The sequence below is a fragment of the Barbus barbus genome (genome assembly GCF_936440315.1).
Source record: "Barbus barbus genome assembly, chromosome: 37".
NCBI classification, from domain to species: Eukaryota; Metazoa; Chordata; class Actinopteri; order Cypriniformes; family Cyprinidae; genus Barbus; species Barbus barbus.
The window spans coordinates 26,535,928-26,558,906 of NC_136715.1; the positions used below are offsets into that span (position 1 = coordinate 26,535,928).

General features: G+C 40.2%; 2 protein-coding genes across 2 annotated transcripts in view; both read left to right on the forward strand.

The window, feature by feature from the left end:
• Nucleotides 1-12,097: 12,097 nt before the first annotated feature.
• tamm41 (TAM41 mitochondrial translocator assembly and maintenance homolog) lies at nucleotides 12,098-21,397 on the forward strand. Its single transcript, XM_079396588.1, has 8 exons — nucleotides 12,098-12,389; nucleotides 12,555-12,737; nucleotides 14,553-14,645; nucleotides 15,312-15,462; nucleotides 15,546-15,691; nucleotides 18,124-18,289; nucleotides 20,228-20,290; nucleotides 21,193-21,397. The coding sequence occupies exons 1-8, from the start codon at nucleotides 12,258-12,260 to the stop codon at nucleotides 21,267-21,269; spliced, it is 1,011 nt and encodes a 336-aa protein (XP_079252714.1). The 5' UTR covers nucleotides 12,098-12,257; the 3' UTR covers nucleotides 21,270-21,397.
• A 137-nt stretch (nucleotides 21,398-21,534) lies between these two features.
• The window catches only part of vgll4b (vestigial-like family member 4b), a 39,149-nt gene continuing 37,704 nt past the window's right edge, over nucleotides 21,535-22,979 (forward strand). The window contains exons 1-2 of the mRNA XM_079396594.1: nucleotides 21,535-21,687; nucleotides 22,139-22,215. Coding sequence (XP_079252720.1) covers nucleotides 22,152-22,215 — 64 coding nt within the window. The 5' untranslated portion in view covers nucleotides 21,535-21,687; nucleotides 22,139-22,151. The remainder of the gene's footprint in view (nucleotides 21,688-22,138; nucleotides 22,216-22,979) is intronic.

The window sequence follows — 22,979 nt, forward strand, 5'->3', positions numbered from 1 at the left end:
TATTGTTTTGAAACGTTGTCTTGCTCCTTACACTTTGTTATTAAATCCATTACCTTGAATTATCGTGTCTGGGGTATTCTGAACATACGTTCCATTATAGAAGACAGGACCATTTAACAGAAGGATGTCTGCGGCTGAGGACAAGCTGTGGGGTTTGCGACAGGCTGGTCGGAGGTTGGAACGGTATGTGGAGGATTTCCTCGAGCTTGGTAACCAGCTGAGCTGGCCTGACGCCGCTCTGGGTGCGTGCTTTCAGCTGGGGCTGGATGGCGAGACGATCCGCTGCAAACTTGCTGTTTGAGTTAATTAATTCAGTTCAGTTCAAGTTTATTTGTATAGCACTTTTTATGATACAAATCGTTGCAAAGCAGCTCTACAGGAAATTAAGTTTCCACAATATATTTATAAATTGCAGAACCTTAATATATATAATTTATGGCAAAATTAGGTAATTCTGTATGTTGTCTGAGCATTGGCATCCTCTGAGGTCCTCTGAGGGGTTGGCATCATCTTTTCTCAGGTGTTCGGTCATCTCAGATCATTTAAGGGTTGGATCCAGACTGAAGCTTCTGTAATTCCTAATTACCACGGGATGTTAATCCTGCAGAAACAGAGAAACAAATAGAGACATAATTAGCGTAGCTGCTTTTCCATCTAAGCAAAAATTATTTGTTCAACCCAAGCTAAAGAATAATAATGTACATTTGATCAGATATAACTGCAGTACAAGATTATAAGATGCATTATGTAAATGCTTGGCTAAAGAGATGTGTCTTTAATCTAGATTTAAACAGAGTGTGTCTGAACCCCGAACGTTAGGCTATTCCAGAGTTTGGGAGCCAAATGTAAAAAAGCTCCACCTCCTTTTGTGGACTTTGCTATCCTAGCTACTACCAAAAGTCCAGAGTTTTGTGACCTTAGGGAGCGGGTTGGATTGTAGCGTGGTAGAAGACAAGTTAGGCAGGAGCTAAACCATTTAGGGCCTTATAGGCAAGTAATAATATTTTGTAAATGATACGGAACTGAATAGGTAGCCAGTGCAGAGACTGTAAAATTGGGGTAATATGATCATATTTTCTTGACCTGGTAAGAACTCTAGCCGCTGCATTTTGGACTATCAGTAGCTTGTTTATTGAAGATGCAGGACAACCAGCTAGCAGTGCATTACAATAGTCCAGTCTAGAGGTCATGAATGCATGAACTAGCTTTACTGCATCAGAAACAGGTAGCATGTTTCGAAGCTTGGCAATGTTTCTAAGATGGAAGAATGCTATTTTTGTAACATGGGAAATATCATTTTCAAAGGACAAGTTGCTGTCTAATATAACACCCAGATTTTTTACTTTAGAGGACGTAACAGTGCATCCGTCTAGTTGCAAATTGTAATCCAAGAGATTCTGTGTACTGTTTTTTTGGTCCAATAAGTAATATCTCTGTCTTATCTGAATTTAATAGGAGGAAATTATTAGTCATCCAATCTTTTACATTTTTTACACAATCTATTAGCTTGGGTAGTTTAGACGTTTCATCTGGTCTTGTTGAGATATATATAGTTGAGTATCATCAGCATAACAATGAAAACTAATCCCGTATTTTCTAGGGGCAACATGTATATTGAAAATAGCAGAGGACCTAGGACAGATCCTTGTGGTACTCCATACTTTACTGGTGATAATTGAGATGACTCCCCATTTAAATGAACAAAGTGGTAGCGATCTGACAGGTAGGATCTAAACCATCTTAAAGCCTGCCCTTGAATACCAGTATAGTTTTGTAATCGATCTATGAGTATGTCATGGTCTATAGCAGGGGTTCTCAAAGTCTACATTCAAAGGTCCAAATCTGAATTTTCATCAGTGTCAAAGGTCCGGAACAATTGGTTATTACAAAACGTGTTTTTAATAAACATAACATATAACAAACACTAATTAAAAAAAAAAAAAGGTTCCCTTTGCTTTCAAAATACTTTAATAACAAGTGCAAAAGTGGCAAAACAATTAATTTAAGTGTCAGCAGTAGAAGTCGACCTATAATGTTTTTTCTCTGGCCAATGCCGATATTTAGAAATCAGGGCAGCCTATGGCCGATACATGATGCTGATTTTTTGGGCCGATTTTCTCTTTTTTTCCCCTTTATATCAAAAGAGAGTTTGCGTAAATGGTTATTGCAGGGCACAAGATAGTAATAGTAGTAGTAGTAGCCTAATTCATAGTAATAATACATGGCTCAAAACTTAAGCACCTTCTCAAAACAGTTCTGAAGCATGCTTTTTTGTTTATGTTTGCTGACAGACACCAGTGTTTCCCGCAGACTAGCAAATGCAAGTTGATTCTCTGCCAGCAGGAGGCGCTGTTGGAGCGTGATATATAGCTGTTTCCCCGGTAACGACTGTAATCAAATAAGCACTACTTTATCAGCCATTACAGGAAAGACCAAATGAAAATTGACATCAAAGCTTTTCTGAAGAAAACGGACGGTTCTTTTAAAAGATACATTCATATAAAAACACCCGCGCAGCATTTTATTCAACAAAGTATAAGCCTTTTGGAAAATCTATTTGTAGCGGTCAGTTTTGATATTGTGACAAGCCGCCACAAATAAATGTATACACTGGGCACTGCTATAAGACAAATTGCCATAATATAAGTGATAGCAAAACAAAACAAAAAAATAAAAATATTAGCGGTGAAATGTCGCCCGATTACGTCAAACGTCATACGCTCACTGGATGTCATGATGACAACAAATGTCATGAAGGAAAAGTTTCAATATCTCGCCTGCAATTTCGGACCGTCTCCAAAAAGACATAAAAAAATAAGAATAAATAAACAAATGATTTACAAGTTTAACGTGCGTTTATCAAAGTAGGAAATATAATTATTGTTCTTGAAATATGAAATAGAAGCGGGTCCGGATTGAATTCCCTCCAGGTCCGGATCCGGACCGGAGTCCGGACTTTGAGAAGCACTGGTCTATAGTGTCGAACGCAGCACTAAGATTAATCTTGTTCTTTATTTAAACGGATCAAATTATGAAGTAGAAGAAATAAAGGAAGGGTTTCAGTCTCGCAGCCCAGGCCCCTCTGAGGCACACCGCGTCTCGCCAGCTCACCCCACACCAGGAACCCCCACATACTGCACCAACTGTCCGGACCACCTGCCCAGCCCCAAACACCCCCATATCCTCCAAAGCTCCACCATCGTCCTCAGCCCTGAACCGCGGCTCCAAAGTCAAGCCCGTCGCCGTCCACGGCTCTCTCAAGCCCACTGTCCACCACACATGTGCCTCTGGGAAAATGAGGGTATGTTTTGGAACCTAGAGCTGCTGTTGTCGACAGTCAGAGGTGGCACAAAAATTCACACAGATGCAGCCGCCTCAGAATTGACACTTCGCAGGGAGCTTGACTGACAGGTGATCTGACCAATCATAGCACTTAATCTGCCGTTTGTCCGCCAAACAAATCAAACAGGAGAGAAGATTAACTTTGGTGGACTTAAAACTTGAAAAATGCTGTGTACTAAGGGGGCCGGATCTTTGCAAAGGGTCAATTCACCATGCAGGAAAAACCCAAAAACACCCTGACAACTGCTTAATAACATGGTAGAAAAAACAAACACCTGGAACACCTTAGCGACTACCAAACAATATGGTCAAAGAAAAACATCCCGAAAACCCTAGCGACTGTCTAACGACGTGGTAAAAAAAAAAAAACATCCAGAAAACCCTTGCGACTGCCTAAAGACATGGTAAAAAACAACACCCGGAACTCCCTAGCGACTGCCTAATGACATTGTAAAAAACAACACCCGGAACACCCTTGTGACTGCCTAACGACAAGGTAAAAAAAAACACCCAGAACACCCTAACAACTGCTTAACAACATGGTAAAAAACACACCCGGAACACTCTAGCGATTGCCTAACAACATTGTAAAAAAATAAAACCCGGAACACCCTAACGACTGCCTAATGACATGGTAAAAAAACACCCAGAACACCCTAGCGATGGCCTAACGACATGGTAAAAAAACAACACCCTAGCGACTGCCTAACGACATGGTAAAAAAAAACACCCAGAACACCCTTGCGACTGCCTAACGTCATGGTAAATAAAAACACCAAGAGCACCCTAACAACTGCTTAACAACATGGTAAAAAACACACCCGGATCACTTTAGTGATTGCCTAACAACACGGTAAAAAAAAAACCCGGAACACCCTAAAGACTGCCTAATGACATGGTAAAAAAACACCCGGAACACCCTAGTGACTGCCTAACAACATGGTAAAAAACACCCGGAACACCCTAGTGACTGCCTAACAACATGGTAAAAAAAAAAACATAACACCCTAGCGACTGCCTAACAACATGGTAAATAAAAAAACACCCAAAACACCCTAGTGACTGCCTAACGGCATGGTAAAAAAAACACCCTAGCAGCAGCCTAACGACATGGTAAAAGAAAAACAAACAAACACCCTAGTGACTGCCTAACAACATTGTAAAAACACACCCGGAACACTCTAGCGATTGCCTAACGACATGGTGAAAAAAAAACCCGGAACACCCAAGTGATTGCCTAATGACATGGTAAAAAAAAAAAAAAAAACGAACACCCTAGCGACTGCCTAACGACATGATAAAGAAAACACCCAGAACACCCTAGCGACTGCCTAACAACATGGTAAAAACACACCCGGAAACACTCTAGAGATTGCCTAACGACATGGTAAAAACACACCCGGAACACCCAAGAGATTGCCTAATGACATGGTAAAAAAAACAACCAGAACACCCTAGCGACTGCCTAACAACATGGTAAAAAACACCCCTAGCGACTGCGCAACGACATGGTAAAAAAAAAAAAACCCAGAACACCCTAACAACATGGTAAAAACACACCCGGAACACTCTAGCGACTGCCTAACAACATGGTAAAAAAAAACACCCGGAACACCCTAAAGACTGCCTAATGACATGGTAAAAAAAAAAACAGAACACTCTAGTGACTGCCTAACAACATGGTAAAAAAAAAACCCAGAACACCCTAGTGACTGCCTAACAACATGGTAAAAAAAAAAAAACCAGAACACCCTAGCGACTGTTACGGGGCTGACGAGACGTGAGACGTGCGGATCCATATGCAAAGCTTTATTATAAAACATGGTCAGAAAACAGGCAGGGTCAGACAGTGGCAAGCAGGTATGTCAAGGGCAAGACGCAGCAATCCGTGGAACAAGCGTGGGTCGACAATCGGCGAACAGTATCCAAAGGGGCAAGGCAGAGAGATAATCCAGAAACGAGAGCAATAATCCAAACGAGGTGCAAACACAGTCCAAACGGCAAGGCAAAGGGGTAAATCCAGGAAACAAAGGCAGGTATCAAAAACACAGGTAAACAGGCTAGGCAAGACTACGACTAGGGCTCCGTAGAGTAGCTATCGCTATGAGAGTGATAAACGCTAACAATACTCGGCAGTGAGCAAGAGCAAGTCCCAGGCTTAAATAGTTTGTGATTGGGTGATGGTGATTGTGAAATGGTTATCAGGTGTGTGGGCGTGATCAATGTGAACAGCTGTGTCATGGCAGTGGCTGATGGGAAATGCAGTTCGACAGAGATTAGTGACCGTAATGTGCAGTAAGAGTCAGTGTGGTGAATGAGTGACCTCAGGTGGTGAATGAGTGGAAGTGCATGGCCAGGATTCGTGATAGCGACTGCCTAACAACATGGTAAAAAAAACCCAGAACACCCTAGCGACTGCCTAACAACATGGTAAAAAAAACCAGAACACCCTAGCGACTGCCTAACAACATGGTAAAAAAAACAAACAGAACACCCTAGCGACTGCCTAACAACATGGTAAAAAAAACCCAGAACACCCTAGCGACTGCCTAACAACATGGTAAAAAAAACAAACAGAACACCCTAGTGACTGCCTAACAACATGGTAAAAAAAAAAAACCCAGAACACCCTAGTGACTGCCTAACAACATGGTAAAAAAAAAAACCCAGAACACCCTAGTGACTGCCTAACAACATGGTAAAAAAAAACCAGAACACCCTAGCGACTGCCTAACAACATGGTAAAAAAAACAAACAGAACACCCTAGTGACTGCCTAACAACATGGTAGAAAAAACAAACAGAACACCCTAGTGACTGCCTAACAACATGGTAAAAAAAAAAACCCAGAACACCCTAGTGACTGCCTAACAACATGGTAAAAAAAAACCAGAACACCCTAGCGACTGCCTAACAACATGGTAAAAAAAACAAACAGAACACCCTAGTGACTGCCTAACAACATGGTAAAAAAAACAAACAGAACACCCTAGTGACTGCCTAACAACATGGTAAAAAAAAACACCCAGAACACCCTAGCGACTGCCTAACAACATGGTAAAAAAAAACACCCAGAACACCCTAGCGACTGCCTAACAACATGGTAAAAAAAAACACCCAGGACACCCTAGCGACTGCCTAACAACATGGTAAAAAAAACCCAGAACACCCTAGCGACTGCCTAACAACATGGTAAAAAAAAAACACCCAGGACACCCTAGCGACTGCCTAACAACATGGTAAAAAAAAAACAGAACACCCTAGCGACTGCCTAACAACATGGTAAAAAAAACAAACAGAACACCCTAGTGACTGCCTAACAACATGGTAAAAAAAAAAACACCCAGAACACCCTAGCGACTGCCTAACAACATGGTAAAAAAAAACACCCAGAACACCCTAGCGACTGCCTAACAACATGGTAAAAAAAAACACCCAGGACACCCTAGCGACTGCCTAACAACATGGTAAAAAAAACACCCAGAACACCCTAGCGACTGCCTAACAACATGGTAAAAAAAACACCCAGAACACCCTAGTGACTGCACTTTCCTTTGAATTGTCTCAGGAGTAGGAGATTTCCAGCAACACTGAAAGAATATATTACAGCTATACCTACATGAATTTCCCCTGTTGGTAAAAACTCTTTTTCATACTTTCAAACATCTGAAAACATTCACTAGGCTTCAGATGATAAAATGCCCCTTCAAATCTGCGTTTATTGAGAACATAAATCTACTCTGATATCTTTGTATAAATATTATTATGGGATGCTCATGTGCTATAACTCTTATTTTGTGGACAGGTTTTATTAGTGGTGACTATTCACACTTAGCGTGAATTTTAAACTTAAGATACCGATGCTTTTATGACGACCAGATGCCACTATACATAACACTCAGAGCAACCTAGCAACTGCATATCAACACCATGGCAACAAGCTACAACATCCTGGCACCGCAGCGGCTGATTGTGCACTGCTGTAAACACAAAAGCATGTTGAAGGATGAACTCTGAGGGCGAGAAAGGGTTAAATCGATGTTGACTCATCAGATGTCACGAGTTTCTCAGGCTAAATTAGATGAGGATTTGAATTCATCACGCTGATGGCAAACAGGAAAAACGATAACGAATATGAGCATAATTGCATTGTGTCTTGTGTAATTAGTGAGATGAATGTGAATGAGCTGTTTGTGCTGCAGTGTTGGAGAACAGCAAGAGGTGACGTGCTGTGTGTGATGGTGATGCTGCGAGGCTCGTGGCTGATTTCTAAAGTCACGACTGTAGTGTTAGTGCTGGAGGTGTGAGTCAGTGCTGACATGCTAAGCTCCTTCTGACCTCCATTTTTCATGGCAAAGAGAAAACAGCACAACATCACGTGGTGCTCAAACATATTAAAACACAAAGACTTCTGATTAGCTTCAACTGCGATGCAGAGAAGATGCTGAACATTCATGCACACATGACTAGACTGTGATCAAAACATGGAAAAGTTACCACATGCATTTTTCATATCATATATTTATGAGGCTTAGATATGATCTCTTGCATAAGAACGGGTTTGGAAGCACTTATATTTCTTTAAGCGTTTTAGAAGCTTCCGCTCATTATCAAGATAAACCAGATGAGCTGCTGCTGAAGCTATATTTGCATAAGAGACAATAAGACAATTGCGTAAGAGCTCATTTGCAATTTATAGTTTTTCCAATGTTTGATCCCAGCAATTCTTGTTTTATATTTTAAATTCAAAATGTCAAACTGCATAGTAAATTTTAATATTTTATCTCTTAAACCTCATGCACCAAACAAGGCTGGTATTTTAGCAGACACATTATTTTTCTCGTAAGAGCAGTCACAGTCATTTGTAAATTTTATGGGTCTGTCTTACCATATTATTGTAATGCATTATCTTTGTGAACACAGTGGTTTGTAGTGCAAACTGTTTTACTGCACATTACTACCTTTTATACCTCTGAATTACAGTTTTTTTACGATCGCTATAACATTGTTTTTCAATACTTCTAACAATTTTCCTAAACTCTTAACGCACCAACACACCTACAACACACAATTGACAAAACAGTTCATTTCATGCTCAAAATCACACATTGCAACTCCAACACTAAGTTTCAAATTACAGTAATACATCTACCTAAACACTGCAAACATGTCTCAAAATCTAATTATTATTCCAAAACACTAACACAGATCCTCTTCCAAGAGGAACATTTGGTCAATCATAGCACAACATCAAATGGAATTACAGAAACGGCATTATTTTAAGTGTCAGGACTGACCTTATACAATAGACAGTATATTGCATTGATCACAGATTGTGTTTTACACTACAGTTTCTTTTTGGGTTTAGTAAATGCATATATTTTGTTTATTTTGCTGCAGAAATTCAATGCAAAAATTGAATGACCCATCTCAGAGCAGCTTTACAGAATGAACGCTTTATGGGGGGGGAAGAGACAGAGACAGAATTGCTGCAGTAAAGGCTTTATTTGCAACAGGACATTAAAAAAACAAGAACGAAAACAAGAATGCAAGACAAAAAATGTCATATTTATTAAGTCATTTATTATGTGAAAATACAAACAGAAAAACCCACAGAAGAATTAAAAATAAATAAATAAGTGTAATCTAATCTGCGTTTGGCCACATGTTCACACCTGACATCTTCTCTGGCAAGGCATCTTGGGAAGAATCTTTGGGTATGCCTTATCCTTCCTGGTATTGTTCAGCTGTGATGTCTTAGCATGCAGCATCCATTGCATCCTGGATCTCCAGGCTCAGAAAACGCCTCAGTGGGCTTGAGGAAAGGGGAGTAAGGGGCAAGGAAATTAAAAATAATTGTCATAGATATTGTAAAAAACTGTATTTAACATGTAAAAATATATTTAGTTACATTACAGCTCTTGTTTATGAACTGAATTTGTGAAAATATATATATATATATTTTTTTTTTTCAAGCAAATGCATTTGGTTTGAAAGCTGTGATGCACAAAACAAGAAGAAAGCCGATTTAAAAGGCGATAATATCAGCTGGCATAAACCCATCTGCTTTAATAAAATTAGCACTAGACTGTAAACATAGGATGTTTTGTTAGAATATGAAGATGCTTTCGATTGCTTACACTCTGTACTCAAGCAGATTTCGTGTTCTCTGCTAAACTGCGTATATTCTGGCATCCCGTTTCCCTCTAACGATAAGTGCTGCATTAATTATTAAGCCTAATGTCATGTTTCTGTAAGAGCATTGTGTTGATCCTAAATGAAGTGATTTGTCTTTTTCGCTGAGATGCTCCAGCCTCACAGGCTGCTTTACACATAGCAGTGAACGCATCTCCATGGAAACTGGCAGTAAAGTGTGAGATTGTGTGTATTGTGGTGCTTGAGGAAGAGCTCAGGTCCAGATGCCTCTCTGAGCAGCACACTGTCATCAGTCCCTGGTCTTCCTCCTCAGCTCTCTGCAGACAGATGACTCTCTAGAGTGGGACTGAATGAGTTCTCAGCCACAGTGAGCAAACCCTGACATTGTCACTCCATTTGAATGAGCATTAATATTCTGCATGATTTGTAATGCAGGCTTGAGCTGGAGTGAGACTGAATTCAGACGAGATGTGAGTGAACCTGCTGCTGTTGATGAATGCTGTCAGGAGCATCATTGCTGACCGATCAAACTCTCGCTCCTTTAGTGCTCTCTAGTGGCTGATCAGGAAAACATCGCAACAGCATCATTCTGTTCACTTTACCTATATATATATATATATTACACACACACACACACACACTCTCTCTCACTCACACACACACACACACACACACACACACAGATGAGTTTTTGGCTCAAGGTCTGCATATAAAGTCACACCAGAGGAGTTCAGCTGGGATCAGGACTTGTCTTTCTGCAGACCAGTCAAGTTCTTCCACACTGACTCAATCAATCATGTCTTTCTGAACCGTGTCTTATACACAGAGACACTGTCATGTTAGAATAGAAAAGGGTCCTGTCCAAACTGTTGCTATAAAACAGTGCTTCTCAAAGTCCGGACTCCGGTCTGGATCCGGACCCGGAGGGAATTCAATCCGGACCCGCTTCTATTTTATATTTCAAGAACACTAATTATATTTCCTACTTTGATAAACGCACGTTAAACTTGTAAATCATTTGTTTATTTATTCTTATTTTTTTATGTCTTTTTGGAGAAGGTCCGAAATTGCAGGCGAGATATTGAAACTTTTCCTTCATGACATTTGTTGTCATCATGACATCCAGTGAGCGTATGACGTTTGACGTAATCGGCGACATTTCACCGCTAATATTTTTATTTTTTTGTTTTGTTTTGCTATCACTTATATTATGGCAATTTGTCTTATAGCAGTGCCCAGTGTATACATTTATTTGTGGCGGCTTGTCACAATATCAAAACTGACCGCTACAAATAGATTTTCCAAAAGGCTTATACTTCGTTGAATAAAATGCTGCGCGGGTGTTTTTATATGAATGTATCTTTTAAAAGAACCGTCCGTTTTCTTCAGAAAAGCTTTGATGTCAATTTTCATTTGGTCTTTCCTGTAATGGCTGATAAAGTAGCGCTTATTTGATTACAGTCGTTACCGGGGAAACAGCTATATATCACGCTCCAACAGCGCCTCCTGCTGGCAGAGAATCAACTTGCATTTGCTAGTCTGCGGGAAACACTGGTGTCTGTCAGCAAACATAAACAAAAAAGCATGCTTCAGAACTGTTTTGAGAAGGTGCTTAAGTTTTGAGCCATGTATTATTACTATGAATTAGGCTACTACTACTACTATTACTATCTTGTGCCCTGCAATAACCATTTACGCAAACTCTCTTTTGATATAAAGGAGAAAAAGAGAAAATCGGCCCAAAAAATCAGCATCATGTATCGGCCATAGGCTGCCCTGATTTCTAAATATCGGCATTGGCCAGAGAAAAAACATTATAGGTCGACTTCTACTGCTGACACTTAAATTAATTGTTTTGCCACTTTTGCACTTGTTATTAAAGTATTTTGAATGCAAAGGGAACCTTTTTTTTTTTTAATGAGTGTTTATTTGTTATATGTTATGTATGTTTATTAAAAACACGTTTTGTAATAACCAATTGTTCCGGACCTTTGACACTGATGAAAATTCAGATTTGGACCTTTGAATGTAGACTTTGAGAACCCCTGCTATAAAATTAGAAGCACACAATTCCCTAGAATATCATAATATGCTTACACATTAAGATTTGTACTCATAGAAATTACTAAAGTAGCTAAACCTGCTCATTAGAAGGGGGTGCCAGTACTTTTGGCAATATAGTGTATATATATATATATTATATATGTATATATATGTGTGTGTGTGTGTGAGTCGTGAGTGCACCTGGTATTCATCACGTCCTGGGGACCAAATGTCCCCACAAGGATAGTAATACCAGTAAATCTTAATCTTGTGGGGACATTTTTTGGTCCCCATGAGGAAACAAGCTTATAAATCATAAAGTTTTTTGAAAATCTAAAAATGCAGCATGTTTCCTGTGAGGGCTAAGTTTAGGTGTAGGGTTGGTGTAGGGCAATAGCACATACAGATTGTACAGTATAAAAACCATTACGCCTATGGGATGTCCCCATAAAACATGGAAACCCAACATGTGTGTGCGTGCGTGTGTGTGTGTGTGTGTGTGTGTGTGTGTTCCTCCAGACCGCACGGTGGCGTCCTCGAGCTGTAAACTGAATAACGTCGCTCTGTAGATCCTGACGATGAAAGTGTCATTCAAAAGCATCTGCTTCTAAGCTCTTTAAGAAAACAGTTCGATATGAACCCTGCCGTTCATGATAACGGTGACCGGCTCAGACGCGTCGCTGCAGGTTAATCGTGTTTGTGTAGCTGCTGGTGTGTATGATGGCTCTCTCAGCTCTACACAGCAGCAGTGTGTTCTTCAGGAGGATCCTCAGCAGCTTTCCTCAGGACCTCAGCCTGGCCTTTGCCTACGGATCCGGGGTGTTCCGACAGACGGGCAGCTGTCCGGGGGTGAGACTATACTCCTCGCTATACTCCTCACTATACTCCTCGCTATACTCACTATACTCCTCGCTATACTCACTATACTCACAGATCAGATCACGAGCTTCATCACAGAGGCGCTTCTACAGCAGATCTTCACTCAGAAGTCTGTATTTGTTTCGTGTGTTTCAGAAGAACATGCTGGACTTTGTGTTTGCTGTGGATGATCCGGTCACATGGCACACCATGAACCTGATCGAGAACAGAAAGCATTACTCTTTCCTCAGATACCTGGGGCCCAAACACATCAGCAGCATTCAGAGCGACTATGGAGCTGGCGTTTACTTCAACACCCTCGTCCCTGCTGAAGATAGGGTACGACATTAACATGCCAGATCGGGGATCATATGCTTTCTGGATTGATATATATTTATGTAAGCAATATCACACTCGTAGAGGTGAGATGTGGCTGTATATCGGCACGAGTGTGTAAATACATACACAAAATAACAGCAGATTGTCTTTAAAAGCCCTCTTCTGTGTGAACTACTTCCTTCCGCCATGGACTCAAATCTAAAGAGTTTATCAGCTGAGCCCAAGCCTCTGTTACTAATTCAGAAACATGCTTCAGAACATTTCTGTAGTAAAAGCAATGTATTATGTGTAGTACAGTATTGTGAGAGAGAGATGGACGGAGTGAGTGTGATCACCTGCATCTGATACAGCATTCGTTCTTCAGCTCAAGCTCATATTCACAATAAATCATTAGTTTCAATGTCCATCTGGAGCTCACAGCTCCCAAAACAGCAAAGCACATTTTCACATAGATGTTATCTTTATTAACAAACTGAACTATAAACAAATACATTCTCACCTGAAAACCTGTTAAAACTACATTCGGTGACACAAAAGCAGTAATATTTATCAAATGATACTGGATTTGTGCGTCCGCATGACCCTCGCTGTAAGAAGTGCCACAAGCCGAGAGATACGATTACAAACAGGGTTCCTACGGGGTTTGGAAAACAAAGCAGAGAATGGAGAAAATAGCTGTGTTTACAGACTTTTGACCCTATTTAGTTTTTTTATAATAGACAATTAAGAATTTAATGAAAATGAATTTCTTGTACAAGTGAGGTTTCATGGCAGCTGATTCTTTAGTGATCGCCAATGACTGAATGAATTCAAGGTGCACATTTTTATTGTGCAAAATGCATGTTATACGCATTTTGGGTTTCTTCACACTATAATCTTAGCACCGTATTACATAACCTCAAGGACCTTTGCAAAAATAAAAAATATACAGACTTTTATGTGCGCACAATGAACCATTAAATGTAGGACAATGCACAGTGAGCCACCTGCTGTGCCTTCAGACCATGTCATGGTGTGGTTTCAGAGCATGCGTTACCTAAGGCCTTGAAATATGGCTTACTGTCCCAAAGAAAGCCACCTCTTAAACACTTTTTGACAGTACCAGTCTTTTTTTATAAACCCTTAAACTTGGCAAATTTTATGCCATCAGCCCATTTCGTGTCAGTTTCTCCACCGCCACAGAGGATGTGTTAAATTAGACATCAGGCCTTGATATTAGAGGTACTACCATAAGAAAAGCCACATTTTGAGCCGGTAGATCTCTGTTAATTCATGTGCATCCATGCTCTCATAGCAGAAAATACATCAAGGATGCATAACATTGGTCAAAAGTGCCAGTAAAGACATTTCTAATGTGACACAAGATTTCCATTTTAAATAAATGCTGTTCTTTTGAACTTTCTATTCATCTGTGAATCCTGAAAAATAAAATGCATCACAGTTTCCACAAAAATATTGTGCAGCACAACTGTGTTCAACATTGATAATAATCAGAAATGTTTCTTGAGCAGTAAATCAGTATATTATTATGATTTCTGAAGATCATGTGACACTGAAAACTGCAGTAATGATGCTGGAAATACAGCGCTGATCATAAATTAGAGTTTAACACATATTCATCTAATTCTAACAATATTACTGTATTTTTGATCAAGTAGAGTAAATGCAGGATTGGTGAGCAGAAGAGACTTCTTTCAGAAACATGGAGAAATCTCACCAACCCCAAACTTTTGAACAGTAGTATGTACAGTAGTCCAAAAACCTCCGATCTAGTCTGCTGTATGATGTGCTAAAGTCATAAACGCATGTTTGCAGGTGATCAAGTACGGGGTGATCAGCACAGATGCTCTGATCGATGACTTGCTCCACTGGAAAACCCTGTACATCGCAGGCCGACTACACAAGCCTGTGAGTATCTGCGCCAGCTGCAGCTTTGTGTGACGCTTCTGAAGGACGGAGAGAAAATACTCCTGCAGTTACTCCCAGAAACCAGTGGACGGCAGCAACCCAACACAATCCTCTACAGCAGCTCTTCTCCAGCTATTGCTCATTATTCTCAAGGCCCATGACTTTACAGTTATGGAAATGCTTTTACTCACAATTTCTACCCAATAAAATATTTTACAACTAGCTAGAAAAATGACATTCATAATAAAAATAACACTGGTTTATACAACTTTTAATTTTTTCAAGTTGACATGACTTTTCCAGGTGTATAAATTACACTTTTAAAACGAGGCTTTCTTATTTATCCAGGCTTTCCAAGAAACATCTTGGTTGAGGACCACTAACACTCATCCTAACTGGTCTCCGTGTACTTTTTAAAATAGAAAAGCCCCATTTATTAAGTGAAGGTATAATTTCAGTTATATTCAGCTCATCAGTAGTGGATGTGTTTTGGATGAATTCTTCAATATCTTTCAGAAAGCACTTTAGGGAAGTGTCACTGGACATTTGTTGAGCAAATGCAGGCTTTCTCAGCTGTTAGAAAGTATTAATATTGTGTTTCAGAGTCAGATGCTCCATGTAGAGAATATTGAGGCATAAGTCAGAACAAGTTTTTATCTCCTCTAGGTTCAAATTCTGCTCCAGAACGAGAACAAGGAACTGCGTGCCGCTCTCGTAGGGAACCTGAAAAGTGCCGTGATCGCCTCGTTTCTCATGCTGCCAGAAAGTTTCTCAGAAGAAGACCTCTTCCTCCAGATAGCAGGCTTGTCCTACTCTGGTGAATGTTTCTTGCTTTTATTTGATGTTTTGACCCAAATCTGTTTTGAGTGTTTGAAACCTGTGTTCTCTCTCATTGTGTAGGGGACTTCAGGATGCTGTTTGGTGAGGATAAATCCAAGGTTTCCAACATTGTTAAAGACAACATGCCGCATTTCCGCAAGTTATATAACAATATTCTCCAGGAGTGTCCGCAGGTGGTGTACAAGCCTCAGCAGGGCCGGCTGGAGGTGAGACTCTGATTTCTTTATCTAGTGATGTGGCCAGTCCCACTAAAACAGGGCCTTTTGCATGAAGCATATATGAAAGCATTATTAGCAGGGGTGCATGTGTGACCGGAATAAAAAATGCACTGTAAATAAGTTCAGAGCGCTCATTTGCGTACCCACATGGACAATTGCACAATTACCATTTTAGACTGACAGACTGTACTGTATAAGATTTTTATATATGTGTGACCCTGGACCTCAAAACACAGTCCAAACACAATTAGGGTAACATGTTTTAATCTGAGGGAGCGAAAAAATCCAAATAATGAGAAAATCTCCTTTAAAGTTGTTCAAATGAAGTTCTTAGCAATGCATATTACTAATCAGAAATCAAGTTTTGAAAATTTACTAAATATCTTCATGGAACATGATCTTAATATCCTAATGATTTTTGTCATAAAAGAGAAATGTATAATTTTGATCCATACAATGTATTGTTGTCTATTGCTGCAGGGTCACATATTTCCACTGTTTTCAAAGCACAATGCAAAACGGTGACATTTCATTTACTGACGCACTTCACTCAGCAGCGCTGCAACCCGCCAAAATAAAAGCTCGCTGATTTTAAGTTGGAAAACGTAAATATCAGCATCTCGTTTTTAAGGTTACTGTAAAATAGTTGTATTTTCATTTAATACTCTTTTTATTTTGAAATATATTAGTAATATCACACTTTATTATTTTGTTTATTATTTTATTAAAAACAATATGTATTTATTTTTATAGTTATGTTTAATGGGACCAAACCAAGTCTCCAGGTGCTCTTTTGAGAGCCAGACTGAAACACTGGTGTGCACGCCTGATTATTAGGATGCTTTACATTTATTGGCACATTTTCTCCCCAGCATTACTAATGCAGTAATTCATTATTTTCATCAAATGAATCTTGTAGATTCTAAAAGTACTGTTTAAATAGACCCTAAACTTTGCAATCCAGTTCAGTATTAGTTTACATGTGCAGTCTGTGTATTCTGGTTTGTGCTTGAATGACACATCTGAACAGAAGTCAGAAAAGCTTTCTAGCAAATATTCAGTCTCCTGCACTGACCAGTTCTTACCTGCTGACGTGTTTAAGACAAAGGATGTAGATGAATCTCAGTCGGTTCTGTCACGACTGGCTCAATGGCAAAAACCTATTTTTGTAGCAACAATGATGTAATAATGAAGCACACTGCAATAACACATGTTGTGTGGAGGTCAGTCCAGTCCAGTCAAAAAAATAAAAAGAATCAATATACCAAAACCACAGGCCCGTCAAACGCCAATGAAATATGTCTGAACTAAGAGCAAACGCAGCCCAGGAGAAGCGAGAGCTGCTGAGATCAAACCCACTCCTGCAGGTGTGACTATAATCACAGTCCAGCAGGAAGACCAATAGTTAATTTTAATCAAATTTAAATTTCACCATATGTGACATATGTAACATTGGTAAAAAATGGTAACTACCTCATTTTTATATGTGCCCCTCTCTGTGAAAACCTCATAATTCGATTTTGAGACTTTAACCTGGATTTCACAGAGAGGGGCACATATAAAAATGAGGTAGTTACAATTTTTTACCGATGTTACTGTTTTTGATAATGAACTTAAATTTACATCTGCATAACTGAAGTTACTATCAAATGTGCATTTCTAAAAGACAAAAAAAGTAATATTATTAATATTGCAGCATGCACTGCAAACTGTGCTGAAGATCTGGCTAGCCGGGTAAGTTTCAGTTCAGTTTGCACCAATCCTGGGTTTTAGGTACCATGCAAGTGGCTTGGCTTTTAGCGGCGTTCGTTGCCATAGTAACTTACACTGACTGCACTGATAGAGCAAGACAGTTTCTTTTATTTATCCTCTTTCATGGACAAGTACTTTCTTCAGTGTAAATGTGTTTAAATTCCTCATTCTTCAATCTCTTAACCTTTAGCAAAAGAGTTGTGGCTCTCGTTGGCTCGGTCATGAGAAGTGAACCACATTTGCTCTGTGTTGCGAGGCTGGTGATTGGCTGTTCACTAGTGATCATGTGCACGTGCTCCACTAACTCAGGATCAAAGCCTGAGTTGACAGAGGAAGTTGATGAATGTAGTGCTTTGGTTTTGTCAACTCGAAACACATCCTGTAACTCTGAATTTGTTCTGCTACCATCATGGTCCAGGCCCCTGATCTTGCTGCTTTACGGCAGAATTCAGATGTGTCTCGTTGATGAAGTTTGCATAGCTGGTTGTTTTTCTGTTTGTTACAGTGATGCTGCTTTGAAAACTCCGTATTGTAAGTCGAAGTGCTATAGGTGTAAAGTTGACTTGACTTCTTAATAGCCATGAAACCCCAAATATAAAGCTGCCATGGCCTTCTGTCACAGCTGCAGCAGATTCACTCGGGATGGTGGTGTGTTTTCTGCTCACTAGGTGGATAAAAGCCCGGAGGGTCAGTTCACGCAGCTCATGGCTCTCCCTCGCTGTCTCCAGCAGCAGATCACGCATCTGGTGGAGCGTCCCGGGAAGAACAGAGACGTGGAGGAGATCCTCCTGCAGGTGGCTCAGGACCCCGACTGCGGCTCCGTCATACAGCAAGGTAACCCCAGCAGAGACGGACACAGCGTAGCTGCAGAGCTTGAGCTCGTTTGAGTAGCACACCATTACAGGAGCTGAACGGGAGAGCAAACACGCAGAGCTTTCACAGAGACGTGCTTCCAGGACTCGTCGAACTGGCCGGCTGGGTTTGGATGGTGTTGAGTTTCTCCGGCGGCCTCACCCACACGTCTCTTTGTCATAATAACCGTCAGTGCATTTCTCACAAACACCTGCTTATGTGCTGCGCTTCACCATTATGGGATGCTGGAAGAGTATTTGCATTGATTTTTAAAGGGTTAGTTCATGCAAAAATTGAAAATTACCCCATGATTTACTCACTCTCAAGCCGTCCTAGGTGTATAAGACAGGGGTGTAACGGTACACATATTCTTGTTCGCATGTGTACTGAACAAATACTGCTTTTTTTTTCAGGAAATTCAGATAATAAATGTAAAATTAAATAATGAACTGTCATGTTTGTGTGTCCTTACACCCCTAGTATATGACTTTCTTCTTTCAAACAAATACAGTCAGAGATATATATATATATATATAAAAAAGTCCTGGCTCTTTCAAGCGTTTATAATGGCAGTGAATGGGGTCAAGATTTTCAAGTCCACAAAAGTGCATCCATCCATCATAAAAAGTGCTCTAAATAATAATAAATAATAGTTTGTGTAAGAATAATATGCGTTTTTAAAACTTTATAAGCCATAATCTCTAGCATCCACTAACTGTCGTATACGCGATCAAATAAATATGCATGTTATTCTTACACGGATGCATCAATTCACTTCAGAAGGCCATTATTAACCCCTCGGAGCCATGTGGAGCACTTTTTATTATGGATTTACACACTTTTTGGACTTGAAGATCTCAACAGCCATTCACTGACATTATAAAGCTTGGAAGAGCCAGGACAATTGTTAATATAACTCTGATTGGATTGGTCTGAAAGTAGAAATCACGGCTTGTGTGAAAACACATACGAGCATCATCTCTGTGTCTGTCACGTGACTCTGTTCCCCTCTCGGGCTTGAACTGATGCTAAACCTAATGACATTATTAACTGTCTTTCTTTACTAAAATTTTGAAAGCTGAAGCTGGCGATTATGGAAAGGGGCGGTGTTCGGCCAATCACAATGCACTGTGTCAGCTGGCCAATCACAATGCACTGTGTCAGCTGGCCAATCACAATGGACTGTGTCAGCTGGCCAATCACAATGGACTGTGTCAGCTGGCCAATCACAATGCACTGTGTCAGCTGGCCAATCACAATGCACTGTGTCAGCTGGCCAATCACAATGCACTGTGTCAGCTGGCCAATCACAATGCACTGTGTCAGCTGGCCAATCACAATGCACTGTGTCAGCTGGCCAATCACAATGCACTGTGTCAGCTGGCCAATCACAATGCACTGTGTCCGCTGGCCAATCACAATGCACTGTGTCCGCTGGCCAATCACAATGCACTGTGTCAGCTGGCCAATCACAATGCACTGTGTCAGCTGGCCAATCACAATGCACTGTGTCCGCTGGCCAATCACAATGCACTGTGTCAGCTGGCCAATCACAATGCACTGTGTCAGCTGGCCAATCAGAGCAGACTGCGCTTGTCGGAAGGAGGGACTTTGTAGAAATCGAAGCGTTTGAGAGAGGCGGAGCATAGAGGACCTACAATAATGTACAGTATTTGAAAAATAATGTGTTTTTTGAACAATAAAACATGCCAACATATACTGTTACACCAAATAATGATCTTTAAAAAAGCATCATATGACCCCTTTAAATATAATTAAATTGTGACTTTTTTTAGTTATGTTTTACTTGAATTAAATTTACTTATTCACTAATGACTTGTCAGACTGATAACAATTCAAACCAGATGACTGGTTATAATTGCTAAATTATGATCATACATAATTATGCTTTCTTCACAGGAATTTCATCAATCGTGAAAGTTTCCAGCATAACACAAAGTGCCAAAGGAATCGCCACCGCTGGTAAGGGACCTTTAGACTTCATAGTTTTCATTCGCCGCTGATATCATATTAAAAACTGAAATGAACCAGAGATGATCACTGCAGTGCTCTAGAACACATGTAACATTCTCTCTTGATAATCATTTTCTTAGCTGTCCTCAAAGCATAACTCACTACTGTGTGTGAGTGTGTGTGAGTGTGAGTGTGTGAGCGTGAGAGTGTGAGAGTGTGAGTGTGTGAGTGTGTGAGTGAGTGAGTGTGTGAGTGTGTGAGTGTGTGTGTGAGTGTGTGAGTGTTTGAGTGAGTGAGTGTGTGAGTGAGTGAGTGTGTGAGTGTGTGAGTGTTTGAGTGAGTGTGTGAGTGTGAGTGTTTGAGTGAGTGTGTGAGTGTTTGAGTGTGTGAGTGTGAGAGTGTGTTTGTGTGTGTGAGTGTGTGTGTGTGTGTGAGAGTGTGTGAGTGTGAGTGTGTGAGTGTGTGTGTGAGTGTGTGTGTATATATATAATTTCAGAAATGTGTACTGTATGTCTTGACAAAAAAAGAAACTCTTTTAAAATTCTGTAAAACGTAATCAATTTTATCACAATGCAAGACAAACATTACAGAATCAGGCTTTTAAATATGATTATTGTTCTTTTCCTTTTTTGAGGTCCCATTAATAGCAACACCAACAGAATGCCTATTTAATGCATGTGTGATGTGCTGAATATGATTCTTCAGTCAATGCTCTAAACTTGACTTTGTTAGGGATGAAATCTTGTTGGTATTTTTGATTTTATTTTGTAGTTTAAACTTCTGTTTCTTCAAGAACTCAAGAATCACTTTTGGCATTTTCTGAATTGTGATTTGGTTTTTGTGATATGGATTTTATATTTGTATACGCTTATTAGTGCGTGACCCGGCTGCTGTTGAAACTCTTTCTGCAGGTCTGCTCAAAACACTGTCATACAGCACAAAAAAGCTGCAGAAGATGTGGAGAGGATGGAGAAGAAAGCCAGCATGACTGGACACTATCACTCAGAAATATTGACACTCAGTGTATTAAACTAATGACTGAAGCAGTGCGCGTGATTCATTCTCTAATGTTCCTGAGAAAGTGCCAATAAACGTGTCTGAGGACTTCTGTAAAGTGTGTGTGTGTGTGTGTGTGTTGGTGGACGTCTTCACGCTGTACCTGTTGTAAGGATGTGACGTCACGTCCTCATTAGCATAATGTGTGCTGATCTCACTCCGCGGCCCTCGACCAATCAGATCTCGCGACTCTCATCACCTGCTAGGAAGAGCATTCCATCATTCCAAGCATTCTTCCCAGCGAGCTCTGGATCTGACTCCCGCGGGATTTATCGCTCTCTGGGGCGTTCTGCTCGAGATCTTTCATCGGCTCTGTCATCGGGGAGATTTCAAAGTGGCGCTTCAAAGCGGTATGTACTTTACACGACTTTAAACCGCTTGTTTTTAACATAGACCACACTACATGAGTGATAATGCGTGTGTTTTATGGTCATAGTCGAGCCGAAGCTGTAAGGAAAGAGCTCCAGAAGACGGCACGTGTTACAATATAACAACATTTCCCGCGTTATTATTTACTGAATGTGGAGTTTCATGGCACTAAGCGAGCGCTTTAATAAGTAACGCTAGTAAAACATTGAGTTCCTTGTGTTTAACACGCGGCGACGCAACTGAACAAACGAGACGACGCGTCGCGTCGCGTCCACTTTCCGAGTTCAGAAACAGAAGTTAAAGTCGTTTGCGCTCCAGTGAAAGCTGTTGTGTCTCAGCTCAGACCTCACGAGAGAAAACATGCCCAGTGCTTTAGCATGCTTCTGGATGGACAGCGTGAATCTGATTAATGATCTGATCTTCCATGCTCAGGGTCTGACCCAGGATGGAAACGCCTTTGGATGTTTTGTCGAGAGCAGCATCTTTAATGCACCAGGATGATGAGAAACGTGAGTTTACAAAGCACTGCTCTTCAGACCATATCTTGCTTGTTGCATTCCTGTATCTCAGACAGTGAGAAACACCAAGGCCATGGGTTCAATCCTCAGGGACTGCATGAGCTGATAATAATGACCTGAAAGCATAATGCAATTCAAGAATTCACTTTCTACTGGTAAATGTTTAATTGTCAGATTACTGATTAACTAAATGAAATATGTGACCCTGCAGCACAAAACCAGTCATAAGGGTCAATTTTTTAAAAAAAATTGAGATTTCTACATAATATGAAAGCTGAATAAATGATCTTTCCATTGATGTATGGTTTGTTATGATTGGACAATATTTGTCTGAGATACAACTATTAGAAAATCTGGAATCTGAGGGAGCAAAAAAATCTAAATATAGAGAAAATCTCCTTTAAAGTTGTTCAAATGAAGTTCTTAGCAATGCATATTACTAATCAAAAATGAAGTTTTGATATATTTACGGTAGGAAATTTACTAAATATCTTCATGGAACATGATCTTAATATCCTAATGATTTTTGTCATAAAAGAGAAATGTATAATTTTGACCCATACGATGTATTGTTGGCTATTGCTACAGATATACCTGTGCTACTCATGACTGCTTTTGTGCTGCAGGGACACATATCATCTCTAAGGAGAATCGACGTCCCTCTTTCTTGTGTTTTGAATGTATTCCTCATACAGTGAGTGACCTCTGAAATGCGAGGCAGAGAGTCGCTGTATTTCCATAAGTGAGGCTCATGG

Excerpts from the sequence above, each read along its gene's own strand:
- tamm41 (XM_079396588.1), top strand. The coding sequence starts at position 12,258 with ATGATGGCTCTCTCAGCTCTACACAGCAGCAGTGTGTTCTTCAGGAGG. Across the intron at positions 15,692-18,123 it reads CTCAGCAGGGCCGGCTGGAG|GTGGATAAAAGCCCGGAGGG; the intron begins GTGAGACTCTGA and ends TCTGCTCACTAG. Across the intron at positions 20,291-21,192 it reads CAAAGGAATCGCCACCGCTG|GTCTGCTCAAAACACTGTCA; the intron begins GTAAGGGACCTT and ends CTCTTTCTGCAG.